Here is a 13000-nt window from a genome sequence, read left to right on the forward strand (position 1 = left end):
CAGCAGTGAGTGTTGAAGCTGCAGAGACTAACTCAGCTTTTGGGAGCAATGGCTGCTCTTCCCAGAGACACGGGTTTGATTCCCAGCACTTCTGTAGCAGCCTACAACCACCCGGAACTCCATTCGTAAAGGAGCATTACTTCTAGCCTCTGTGTACACCATGTGCGTGCGGTGCACACACAAACACTCGGGTAGGCAGAGCAGTGATATGTATGATATAAAACAAAAGAGACAAAACAGAGACATAGTTCGGGGTCATCCTTACCTACCTAGTGAGGTGGAGGCCAGCTTGGGTTACACAAGGCCATCTTAAAATTCCCTTTCCTGCCAAAACCCCTCCCCCCCAAAGAAAAAGGAAATCCATACACCTACTCCCAGTCATGGCTGGAATGATTGATTCAGGCACAAGCTATCTTGTTTGTGAAAGCCCTTGAGGTAGCTGGAGAGATGACAGATCAAGGCTGAGCCACTGAGTCTTCCTTAACTCCCGGGAGGGGCTTGAGAGCTGATAGCTCACTGGGAGAGCACTTGCTGCAGCTCTGCAGTTTCTGGTACCCACTTTGGGTGGCTTGAAACTGCCAACTTGAAGCTCTTTTCTGGCCTTTTTGCCCACAGACAGACAGACAGACACAGAGAGAGAGAGAGAGAGAGAGAGAGAGAGAGAGCTGGTAAGAGTGTTTACAGACATAGGCTGATGACCTATTCCTGACACTCACAGTATGGATAAATTATTACTAAAGGTGGTTCTCTGATCTACACACACTTACACAGAGTAATTTAAAAAAAAAAAAAAAAAAAAAGCTAGACCAGAGAGATGGCTCAGTGGTTGAAAGCACTCACTAGCTGTTCTTGTAGAGGACCCAGGTTCAGTTCCCAGCATCCATGTGGTGACTCACAGCCTTCTCCAACTCCAGTTCCAGGGTCTCAGAGAATGTCCTCTGGTCTCCCTGGGATGTACGCTCACATGATGTACATACATGCAGGCAGATAGGCATACACAAAATAAAACTTCCAAAATATTTTCTGGGGCGGGGGGGGGCCTCGTTTCAAAACAGGGTCTCTCTGTGTAGCCCTGGCTGTCCTGGAACTCTCTCTGTAGACCAGGCTAGCCTCAAACTCAAGAGATCCACCTGCCTCTGAAGTGCTGGGATCAAATGTGTATGCACCACTGCCCAGCAAACTTTATAAATGTAAAACAAACAAAATCTGGGCAGTGATGGTGCAGGCCTTGAATCCCAGCACATGGAGGGGGGAGGCAGGTAGGTTTCTCGAGTTCAAGGCCAGCCTGGCTTACAGAGCAAGGGAGGTCTGAGAGGAACAGGCCTGTGGTCTTAGCTACCTTAGGGCCAGAGACAGGAGGATCACAAGTTCAAGGTAAGTTAATGAGACCCCGACTGAGGACGGGAGGAGAAGGGTTAGCTGCCTGCCTACTGAGCTCTGGTTGACTCAGGCTGTGTGGGACTTCTCTGCGCCGTAGACTTGAGGAGAAAGCCTGAGAGGAGGCAGATGTGATGTGTCTCCGAATCCGCAAGGTTGGAAGCATGTCAGCATGCTATTCTTACAACTCTATGAAGGCCTCAAGTATTTAAAGATCTGAACTGGGGGGAGTCAGGCACGGTGGCTCATCCCTGTGATACCATCACTAGAGAGGCTGAGGCAGGAGGATTGCTCTGAGTTTGAGGCCTGCCCCTGGATTATAGAGTGAGATCCTATCTGGCACCACCACCCCAAAACGGGAAATCTCTTGCAACCCCAGCTTGTCAGAAGGCCTGGCCAGGGAGTGTGGGGAATTGCCTGGAAGCTGTGTAGAGGCTGTGCTTTTCCCTGGGATGCCTCCTGCTCACCGAGGGAAACTTGACCCTGCAGGAAATGGGAGTCAGGGGTGATGGTGTGTGGGCAGATCTGGGAGGAAGAGCTGGCTGCAGATTGGAGCAGGGCCAATCATGGGAAGCCCCAGCTGCAGGAGGTGGGAGCGTATAGGCTTCTTGCTGGCTTCTGGAAAATTTTTTTTTTTAAATGGAAAAAAGCAGGAAGTGAAGTAGACCTGTTCTGGGGCCAGGCTATTGTGGCTAAGCCCTTGGCAGTTAGATGCTAAGAAGCTGACAGCCCTCCAGGAAGGGGGAGGAACAGATACATCATATAGATAACTATGGTAAATACAAGCCTAAGTCACCAGGCAGAGGTGTGTGTGTGTGTGTGTGTGTGTGTGTGTGTGTGTGTGTGTGTGTGTGAGTGACAGCCACAGCATGCTTTAGACTCCTCTGTAGCTCCATGCTGGGCCTAACAATCCAGGGTCTATTATTCAAGTCTCAGGCAGGCCATAGACTTGAGAGCAGAGGACCCAGGCATAGAATACTTATCAGGGGGGCTGGAGATGGCTCAGCGGTTAGAGCACTGACTGCTCTTCCAGAGGTCCTGAGTTCAATTCCCAGCAACCACATGGTGGCTCACAGCCGTCTGTGTTGGGATCTGACGCCCTCTTCTGGTGTGTCTGAAGACAGTGACAGTATCTTCATAAATAATATTTTTAAAAAAGGAACTTGGTGAGAGAAGACTGCGGATCACCAGAGTGGTGGTCTGAGTGTTACGTCTGTCTGTCTGTCTGTCTTCGGCCCAGCCTGACCGCACGTCTCCACCCTTCGCCCACAGGTGTGCCATCATGCCGACTGCCAGCAGCTGCACCACCGGGGGCCTCTCAACCTGTGTGAGGCCTGTGACAGCAAGTTCCACAACACCGCGCATTATGACGGGCACGTCCGGTTTGACCTGCCCCCACAAGGTAAACCTGGACCCAGCCTGGGTCAGCGAGGATGTGATATCCACCGTGTGTGGAGGGAACTGGGAGAGGGATTTAGAAACCCCTCCTGCTGCATAGGAGCTATCCCAGACCAACTTTCACCTTTCCCAGCTGGTAAGAGAGACAAAGGGACTCTCCACTCCCCCAGGATTCCTGGGACTTCAGTTGTGGTCAATGCCGAGGGGGAGGGGAGGCCTTAAAGAAGGCCTCTTTGGACTTGGTCCCTGTCTGGGACAACCATGGCCTTCTTACCCTCATGCTTATAGAAAGGTAACAAGGTTACAGGTGGGTTTGTACTTGGGGTGGGGTATGACATGTGTATCCTCACAGACCCTGTATCCTTTGGGGTCTGGGAGGGGGGTGGATAATAAGGGTAGATCCCATTTTCAGAACAGAAGGGCTTGAACCACTGGGGAGAGAGGAGCTAGGGAGACCCAGGCTTTATACCTCTACAGGAGGCCATATTTAAGGGCTACGGATGGACCACACCAGGAGCAGGGACATGACCTCTGCTCCCTTTCTCCAAAGGCTCTGTCCTGGCCCGGAATGTTTCCACGCGGTCCTGTCCTCCACGAACCAGCCCTGCTGTAGACCTGGAGGAAGAAGAGGAAGGCTATACCGATGGAAAGGGGTAGGTGTGGTCCATGGGCAGAGCTACCGCCCTAGGAGTGAGACCGGGGACCACGGATTTTAGTGTCCTCCTCCAGAGGACCGATGGTGGACCCTCTGCACCCCTGAAACTGCCAGATGAGGCCGACAAGCCTGACTGGCTCCTATCTGAACTAGTTAACCACTGTGTGCGACTCCACTCTTGGCCACCAGAGGGCGGACAGTCCCACACAGGCAACAAGCAGGGTAGAAGGCATCCTGTTTCCAGTTGATGAGGGGTGGGGAGCCTAACATCCCACACTGGTGAGGACCCACCAGCACCTCAGCATCTGCTTCCCTGCAGGGACCGGAAGAGCACCGGCCTAAAGATCTCTAAGAAGAAAGCAAGGAGGAGGCACACAGATGTAAGGAACCAGGAGGGCTAACGACCTTGGCTCCCCAAAAGCCCCTATCTCTTCCAGGCCCTTTCCTCTCCTGAGGCTAGTCTCCCTGCTCTGAACTCTAGGGATGGGGTCTGGAGTGAGCATGTCCCTCCCTTGCCTCCGTACCCTTCAGCTCAGAGCTGCCAAATTGTCCAAGTCGGGAGGTGGGCAGGAACTTCCCAGGCAGGAACCTCTCAAGGAGTTTGGCTGGGGAGATCTCTGGCCTTCCCCTCCCAGTTGGGATTTTCATCTGGACAGTGACAGTGAAGAAGGTAACAGTCTGGTGTCCTCTCAGGACCCAAGCAAGGAGTGCTTCACCTTGAAATTTGACCTGAACGTGGACATCGAAACAGAAATTGTGCCAGCCATGAAGAAGAAGTCCCTGGGGTAGGGCTTGAAGAGGAAGTGGGAAGGACAGATATGGCTCGTTGGTCAGGGTTTCCAGTCTCTCCAGGGGTGTGTATATGTCCACTGTGGGCAGGCCTGCGTGGCTGTCACACCTTTACAAGGCACACTGTGTTCTAATCTTGACCATACAGTCATGCCTGAGAGAGACTTATAAAGCCCTGGGGACAGCTTCTCTGTGTGTGTGTGTGTGTGTGTGTGTGTGTGTGTGTGTGTGTGTGTGTGTGATGCATGTGCTGCTTTTCTGGAGCTGTGTTTGGGTGGGCTGGGGAACCAAATGATTGTCCTCCTAAGACATTCCTTCCTGGGGTGCAGGGAGGTGTTGCTGCCTGTGTTTGAGAGGAAGGGCATCGCGCTGGGCAAAGTTGATATCTACCTGGATCAATCCAACACACCCTTGTCCCTCACCTTCGAGGCCTACAGGTTTGGAGGACACTACCTGCGGGTCAAAGGTGAGCAGAGCCGCAGGCCCCATGGGTGGGATGGTTGGGGCCTCCTGGATGCAGAGCCCTTCCTGGGCTCAGGTTCCCATTGGCTATACTCCTGAGCAGGCTCATTAGCATACAGGTGTTTTGCTGGGCACTGGTGGCTTGTGCTGGCAGGGTGGGGCTCCCAGGGAGAGTTACTGGGCCTAGACTTGAATCCTCAGGGGAGTGGGGACTGAGGGCCCTCTGTTTTTCATACTTGGGCACTGAGGACTTCTTGTCCCCCCCAACATGCCACCCTAGCCAAGCCAGGGGACGAGGGCAAGGTGGAGCAGGGAGTAAAGGATTCCAAGTCCCTCAGTCTGCCAGCCCTGAGGCCCAGTGGTGCTGGGGCCCCTGTGTCGGAACGCTTGGACCCTCAGAGCCGCCGAGAGAGCAGTCTGGACATCTTGGTGAGCAGGAAGAAGGGCCTGTTGGGGTGTGGGTAGGGCAGGGAGCCTCCTCAAGGAAGAGTCATCCTGGATTCTTCGAGGTCGTGGTTGTCTGTGAGGACCTCAGTCTCTCTGTATGTAACTCTAAGATGATGAGATTTGTCCCAGGGAATCGGCATATGGACATGTTTATCTGTGGGACAGTAAAGGAGCAGAAAATGTCTCACCTATAGGAGGGAATGTTTCATGGATCTTGTCTCTTCTTCCTTTCTTTTCTGTGTGTGCGTGTGTGTGTGTGGGGGTTGGGTGGGGGGGTGGGGAGGGTCACTGTGTAACCTTGGCTGTCTTGGAACTCTATGACTTTGACCTCCCAAGAGATGAGATTAAAGGCATGCCCCACCATACTTCAGTTTTGTGGTTTGTTTGTTGTTTTGAATGGGATGGTTGAGACAGAGTGTTTTTTGTTTGTTGTTGTTGTTTTTTTTTTTTTTTTTTTTTTTTTTGTATAGTTTTGGCTGTCCTGGAACTCGCTCTGTAGACCAGGCTGGTCTTGAACTCCAGTGTGCACTTGGCCACCTGAGTCTTTCTTTTTCTTTCTCTTCTTTTGTTTTTAGGCATTAAACTTTCAAAAAACTTTTAATGTATGTGAATGGTTTGCTTGCACGTATGTATATATGTGTACTTCTACATGCAGTGCCCTTGGGGGCTCTGACAGAGCATCAGATCTGTAGCAGTCGTGTTATTACCGACAGTTGAGAGTTCCCACCTAGAGAGTGGGAACCAGACCCTGGTCCTTTGCAAGAGCAGCCAGTGCTTTTTGCTCTTAACTGCTGAGCCATCTCTCCAGCCCCAGTGGGACCTTTTGAAGCTCTGTTTGTAGGTGCCACAGGGTGGGGTGTGTGTGTGACTGAGTTTCTGCCATTTCCTGCTTATAGCCAAGTGGTCTGGGGCAGTAGTTCAGGTAGATGAACCTGTGTGAACATCTGGGAGGCCCTTTTGCCTGCTTGGTTGATCTGAGGTTCTCGAAACCCTGGTGTGGAGCTGTGAGGCTGGTAGGAACTGCACTTGACCATTCGTCCCTGCTCAGGCCCCTGGCCGCCGTCGCAAGAACATGTCTGAGTTCCTGGGGGAGGCGAGCATTCCTGGGCAGGAGCCCCCGGCACCATCCAGCTGTTCTCTGCCCGTTGGCAGCAGCGGAGGCACCAGCAGTGGCAGCAACGAGAGCTGGAAGAACCGGGCAGCCAGCCGCTTCAGCGGTTTCTTCAGCTCCAGCCCTAGCACCAGTGCCTTTGGTCGGGTATGTAGCCCCATGGGCTCGGCCTGGGCAGAGCGGCTAGCTAACCCAGACCCTGACCTTCCCCCTTCCCCTGGGTCTCTTTTCAGGAGGTAGACAAGATGGAACAGCTGGAGAGCAAACTACATGCCTACAGCCTTTTTGGCCTGCCCCGGATGCCCAGGAGGCTGCGCTTTGACCACGACTCCTGGGAGGAAGAAGAGGAAGATGATGAGGAGGATGAAGATAATTCAGGCCTGAGGCTGGAGGACAGCTGGAGGGAGCTCATTGATGGCCATGAGGTCGGTGTAGCTAGGAAAACACCCCGCTTGGCTGGTTTAATGGTAGAGGAGGCCTACTCTGGTAGTGTCATCGATATCTTGACAGTCATAATGTACCGGGGAGGGTGGCCTTCCCCTGCACATCTCTGTGTTCCTATCATGAAGATAAGGAGGTTGCATGCTGTTTGCACACCCTGTCTCCACACACCCAAGGCTACTGGCTAACCAGGTACCCGCCCTCCCTCTAGAAGCTAACCCGCCGGCAGTGCCACCAGCAGGAGGCAGTGTGGGAGCTCCTGCACACAGAAGTCTCCTACATCCGGAAGCTACGCGTGATCACCAATGTGAGTGTGGGACCCCGGACCCATGTTGCTCTTTACGTGCACAGGCCAACTGTGTGAGCCTTCAGCTAAGCTGGGCTCTCCTGGCAGTGTTTGAAAGTGGGGATTCCTTCAAGTGCCTGGGAGGGGGCTTCGGCTTGTTGGTGGGGTGACGCTGGTTAACTCAGGTGCTGATGCTGAACACCTGCTGTAGGTCAGATTCTTAGGAGCCACCGTGGGGGGGGACAGAATGGATAACACTTAGGGGATTTCAGCTGGAGAGGTAGTAGTAGCAGCACTTGGCCTTGGCTTCCTGCAAAGAGTTTCCTGAACAGAGGCAAAACCGGGTCAGAGGTGACCCAGGTGTGCTGGGAAGACATTCACCCCAGCTCTCCACCTGATGGAACAAGTCAGGGTGACCCCTCCCTCAGTTGGGCCATGGGAGGGTTGGAGTGTAGAGGTCCAAACACACTCTATTTCTGGGTGCTTATGGGCCTTCCGGAGAAGGGGTAGCTAAGAGTCTGGGAAGGACTTCTGGGCCGGGATGCCACCCCTACACGACCCTGCTGCAGTGTCCCCTCCCACCACAGCTGTTCCTGTGTTGCCTTCTTAACCTGCAAGATTCCGGGCTCCTGTGTGAGGTGCGACCTGGCCTGGGGCGGCGGCGGGGGGGGGGGGGGGGGTGGGGGGGGGGGGGGAGAAGGTACTAGGAAGGAGGCGGGGCCTAGCTGGGGGGCGGGAGAGGGGCGGGTACTAGATACCTGGTCTGTGAGGTGACGGGGAGGGGCGGGGCTTGGGCGGGGCTGACCGGGAGGAGTGGGTGGGCCGGGGTGGAGCCAACCCACACTTCCTTTGGCCCAGGTGGAGGCTGAACGCTTGTTCAGCAACATCCCCGAGATCGTCCGGCTGCACCGCGGGCTGTGGGGCAGCGTGATGGTGCCGGTGTTAGAGAAGGCGCGGCGGACGCGGGCGCTCCTGCAGCCCAGCGACTTTCTCAAAGGCTTCAAGATGGTATGGGCAAGGCCGTGGAAAAACTCCCAGGGCTGGATCTTGCCGGCCCATCTAGTTTCCACTGACCTTAACACCAGGTTACCTCTATTGCCGGGAGAGGAAGTAGTAGGTGTTGGTGACCTGGGTTTGAGTCCTTGCCACCTGACTACGGGGAGTGGCACTCTCTGAGGCTTAGAATACTCTCCTGGAAAGGCTTCCTCGCTGGGGTGGTATGGGAATCCCTGGAACCCCTAGAATCCAGAGGTAACCAGTGCTATTTTATTGTTTGCCTCGGGCCAGTTCGGCTCTCTCTTCAAGCCATACATCAGATACTGTACGGAGGAGGAGGGCTGCATGGAGTACATGCGTGGCCTGCTGCGTGACAACGATCTGTTCCGCGCATATGTCACGGTGAGGGCCTGGAGTTTGGGCGCAAGACCTTGGGCACAATTGGATAGGTGGGTCCTGGGGGGGCAAGGTTAGGACTGAGCTCCACTCCCCACAGTGGGCGGAGAAGCACCAACAGTGCCAACGGCTGAAGCTGAGCGACATGCTGGCCAAGCCCCACCAGCGGCTCACCAAATACCCACTGCTGCTCAAGTCTGTGCTGAGGAAGACGGATGAGCCCCGCGCCAAGGAAGCCATCATCACCATGGTAACCTGAATGTGAGCAGAATGTCCTAGGCTCCATCTCTCCCAGATCCTAAACCCCATCACCTGTCCTCAGATCAGCTCTGCAGAACGCTTCATACACCACGTGAACACATGTATGCGGCAGCGGCAGGAGCGGCAGCGTCTGGCGGGGGTGGTGAGCCGGATTGACGCCTACGAGGTTGTGGAGGGCAGCAACGACGAGGTGGATAAGGTGAGCCCTGAGTGACTGGTGTTCTGGAACCACAGGTTGTTGGGGTGGGGGTGGGAGGGTGCTGCAGATCTCTCCTGGTGGACCCAGGTTTCGCGCCTGACGCCTGCTCTCCCATCTAAAGCTCCTGAAGGAATTTCTACATCTGGATCTGACAGCACCCATGCCTGGCACCTCTCCTGAAGAGACTCGACAGCTGCTGCTGGAAGGAAGCCTGAGGATGAAGGAGGGGAGAGATAGCAAGGTGACCCCAGGACACCCACCCTACAGCCTTGTTCCACTTGCTCTCTGTAGGGTTTCCATCCTTCCTGAGGCTCTCCTGGGCCTCAGTCCGTGGTCCGTAACTGACCGGTTAGTTAACACCGTAACTGCCCTAGTTTAGCTTTCCGTTGATGTCGATAGGATAAAGACACCATGGTCCAAAGCAATTTGGGTAGGAAAGAGCAGAGCAGGATTCCAGAGGCAGGAACCACAGCAGCGGCCATGGTGGATTGCTTCTTACTGGTTTGCGAGGCCTGCTTTCTTACACAACCTGGGGCCAGCGACCCAGAGATGGCATTGCCTAGTGGGCTGCGCCCTCACATCAAACTCTAATTATGAAAATGACCCAGAGATTGGTCTACAGACTAATCTGATGGAGGAAGTATTAGTCTCAGTTGCGGGTCCTTCTTCCTAGATGACTCTAGCTTGAATCAAAATGATAAAGAAACTAGCCAGCATGGTGACCTACGAGCAGGTGACCAATCGCATAGAATGAATGCCCACTTAAAATTTACAGAGGACAGTAGCAGGGTCACAACTCTTGAAGGTGACAGGTAACAACATATTATGCAAAGCCAAGAGCTCCTCAGAAACTTGCTATTGAGAATCTTGCTGTTTACCAGGCAGGTAAATGCTTGCCTGGGTTCAGTTCCACATCTACATGGTAACTCTAGTCCACGACACGGGATGTGCACATGAAACATACATGCAGACAGACAGCCACATACGTAAAAATGAAGGCTATAAAACACCTTTAAGCACATCAGTAAAAACAAAACAACAGGTTTACACCTATCCCCGGGATCCTCCTGTTGCTGACTCTGTGATTCCGTCTTCCCCACCACAGATAGACGTGTACTGTTTCCTGTTCACTGATCTGCTCCTGGTGACCAAGGCTGTGAAGAAAGCGGAGAGGACGAAGGTCATCAGACCGCCACTCCTGGTGGACAAGATTGTATGCCGGGAGCTTCGAGACCCTGGTACGGAATTCTGCGCCGCCCCCCCCCCCCCTGCCACGGGGCCGCCGTGGGCAGGGGCCAATACTGACTGGACCTTTCTGTGACCAGGCTCCTTCCTCCTCATCTACCTAAATGAATTCCACAGTGCTGTGGGGGCCTACACATTCCAGGCCAGCAGCCAGGCCTTGTGCCGGAGCTGGATGGACACTATTTACAACGCACAGGTGAGAGAGCAGGATGCCACAGGGGTGTAGGGCAGAAGGGCTGTTGCACCCGGCTCATGCTGTGTGGCCACTCAATCTGCAGAACCAACTGCAGCAGCTGCGTGCACAGAGCTGTGCACAGGAGCATCCGAGCAGCCAGCACCTGCAGAGCCTGGAAGAGGAGGAAGATGAGCAGGAGGACGGTGAAGAAAGCGGTACCTCAGCTGCTAGCTCCCCCACCATCCTTAGAAAGAGCGGCAACAGCCCCGACTCTGAGCCTCGGTATGTTTACTCAAGACTGAACGGTGAACTTGGGCCTGGTGCCTGGAACCCCAGGACTCGAGAGCAGAGGCAGGAAGATTACCTTTTTACGCGGGCCGGGACAACAAAGTAACAACTTGACTCAAAGAGAAGTAAACATGGAGGGACTGTGAAGGAGGGTAGGAGGAGGTGGGGGCAGAGATCTATATAAAGTGAATAAAGAAATAGGTAAATGGGGGGGGGGGAGACATGACATATAATCTACCCAGCCAGCAAACTAAGGTACTTGCTGTATTCCCATTCCAAAACTCGAGAGGTGGAGGCAGAAGGATTGCCAAGTTTGAAGCCAGCTTGGTCTCTGTAGTGAGCTCCAGGACTACATACCCAGACCAGGTCACACACAGAGAATAAACATTCAACAGGGACCTTCAGGACACAGATAGGGATTGCGCTCTGACCAGTGGGATGGTGTGAACTCAGTAGGAGCGTCGGGATAGCTCTGTCTCCTGCTACAGTCCTGGCACTGAGGAGATACCTGGCTTTCTGACTCTCCTTCTGTCCCCCACAGTGCCTCAGATGGTTCCACTGAGACCCTGGCCATGGTTGTGGTAGAGCCTGGGGAGACACCGTCTTCCCCCGAGTTTGACCGCGGTCCCTTCAGTTCCCAGTCGGATGAGGCCTCTCTTAGTAACACTACTTCGTCCATCACTCCCACCAGCGAGCTGCTGCCCCTGGGCCCCGTGGACGCCCGCTCCTGCTCCATGGACTCGGCCTATGGCACCCTGTCCCCCACCTCCCTTCAAGACTTTGCGGCTCCGCACCCTGTGGTCGAGCCAGTACCTGTGCCTCAGACCCCCTCACCCCAGCCCTCACCCCGCCTCCGCCGTCGGACTCCTGTTCAGCTGCTCCCTCGCCTGCCCCACCTGCTCAAGTCCAAATCTGAGGCTAGCCTCCTACAATTACTGTCGGGAACTGCCACCCATGCTGAGTCCCCGGCTCCCAGTCGGAGCCTGTCAGAACTGTGCCTGATCACTGTGGCCTCTGGGGTTAGGACTCGGAGCTCCCTTCAGGAAGGTGGGCCCGGCTGGAATTGCCCAGGGGTGTGTGGCCCCTGCCATGCCCCTCAGTTGTCAGAGTCTGAGAACAGACCCAGCCACATGGCTCGGGGACCTGCAGATTCTGCCAGAAGGAGGTTCAGAGAGATGCCTTCTGGGGCTGTGCCCAGGGTGCAGCCTGAGCCTCCCCCAGGGATCTCTGCTCAACACAGGAAGCTGACCCTGGCCCAGCTCTACCGGATCAGGACCACCCTACTGCTTAACTCTACGCTCACTGCCTCGTGAGTGACTTGGCTAGGGGAGGGACAGATGGCCCTGGTGGCATGGGTAACACCAAGTCTTGGTACTGGGTAGTGACAGCCATGTCGGCAAGTATCAGCCTTTGGAGGTTGAATGGGAAAAGAGCTTTAGACCTACCCTGGTGCCAGGCGGGTCTACCTCTGGCTGGCCAAAGTGAAGCCAAGAGAGGACTACAGTGGAGGGGAGGGTTAGCTAGAACCATTTTGCGATTGCCACCAGCCAAGGATGGGCTTTCTCCCCACCCCTTACAGGGAGGTGTGAGCAGGAGACCCCTAAGGGTGCCGCGGAGAGCGCTGCCTTCTGGGGATACAGCACCTGCTTCACTGCTGCCTCTAGTGTGTGGAGACCAAGGAGACCCCAAGGCCACCCCTGCTGGGGGACAGCAGAGAGCCTGCCTCCCAGAGGGCACAGCACCTGCTTCTCTGCTCCTTGTGTGTGCACGTGTGTGCCAGAGCGGCGGGCAGGATGGTTACGGATCACCTCAAGGGCAATTTGCACTTTGCCAGACTGGACGGAATGGAGAAGGGCCCTCTTGAGCTCTAGCCCTTGGCTGCTCCACCCTCTTGCCCAGACAGCCCCTTGTCCTCTGCTCTTGATGCCAGCCCTGAATCTCTGGGCTGGGCTCCAAGGCTGGGCTCTCACTACCACCTTCGTTTGGACTCATGAAATGAGTCTCTATCCTCCCCCCCCCCCCCCATCATGCTGGCCTCTGAGGCTCGGGCTGGGCTCTGTCAAGCTGCATATTTATTGAGTTTGGCTCTTCTATAAAGACTTGTATATAAGCCCTTGGAAAGAGTCCTGTGCTTCTGAAACGCGCTCCGTTCCCTGTTCCTGTGGGCTGGGCTGGGGGCTGAGTCTCACCATCTGTAATGGGGCCCCTGTGAAAGATGCAGGACTCTTGGAGACCACACTTGTTGGCTGCCACAGCCGGAAGGGGGCTAAAACCTCCAGGGGATAACTTCCTGGCTCTGTCCTTGCTGAATCTTCGGGTATTCATTAGAACTCATGGCTCTGTCCATCCCAGCGCTCATAACTTGATATTCCAGAAGATATAAGTGTTCTACCTAGGGTGTCCCACCCTATCCCAAGTACTTGAGACCCCGAAAAAAGTCACTTGCTCTGGACTCTAAGCAGTGCTTCTCAGGG

The 13000-nt window shown here is 54.7% G+C and overlaps 1 protein-coding gene across 3 annotated transcripts in view; it reads left to right on the top strand.

The window, feature by feature from the left end:
* Positions 1-12608, top strand: part of PLEKHG5 (pleckstrin homology and RhoGEF domain containing G5) — a 38561-nt gene extending 25953 nt beyond the window's left edge. For all 3 annotated transcript variants that reach the window (XM_080921364.1, XM_080921363.1, XM_080921362.1), the window contains 20 exons: positions 2650-2779; positions 3326-3428; positions 3750-3810; positions 4124-4215; positions 4549-4685; positions 4962-5110; positions 6177-6386; positions 6473-6664; positions 6892-6987; positions 7554-7604; positions 7825-7974; positions 8254-8364; positions 8459-8608; positions 8681-8818; positions 8940-9059; positions 9924-10056; positions 10144-10259; positions 10342-10520; positions 11068-11835; positions 12106-12608. In XM_080921364.1, the coding sequence (XP_080777490.1) occupies positions 2650-2779; positions 3326-3428; positions 3750-3810; positions 4124-4215; positions 4549-4685; positions 4962-5110; positions 6177-6386; positions 6473-6664; positions 6892-6987; positions 7554-7604; positions 7825-7974; positions 8254-8364; positions 8459-8608; positions 8681-8818; positions 8940-9059; positions 9924-10056; positions 10144-10259; positions 10342-10520; positions 11068-11835; positions 12106-12115 (3096 nt within the window). In that variant the 3' untranslated portion in view covers positions 12116-12608. The remainder of the gene's footprint in view (positions 1-2649; positions 2780-3325; positions 3429-3749; positions 3811-4123; positions 4216-4548; positions 4686-4961; positions 5111-6176; positions 6387-6472; positions 6665-6891; positions 6988-7553; positions 7605-7824; positions 7975-8253; positions 8365-8458; positions 8609-8680; positions 8819-8939; positions 9060-9923; positions 10057-10143; positions 10260-10341; positions 10521-11067; positions 11836-12105) is intronic.
* The last annotated feature ends 392 nt before the right edge of the window (positions 12609-13000 follow it).

This window comes from Micromys minutus (assembly GCF_963924665.1).
Source record: "Micromys minutus genome assembly, chromosome: 9".
NCBI lineage: Eukaryota > Metazoa > Chordata > Mammalia > Rodentia > Muridae > Micromys > Micromys minutus.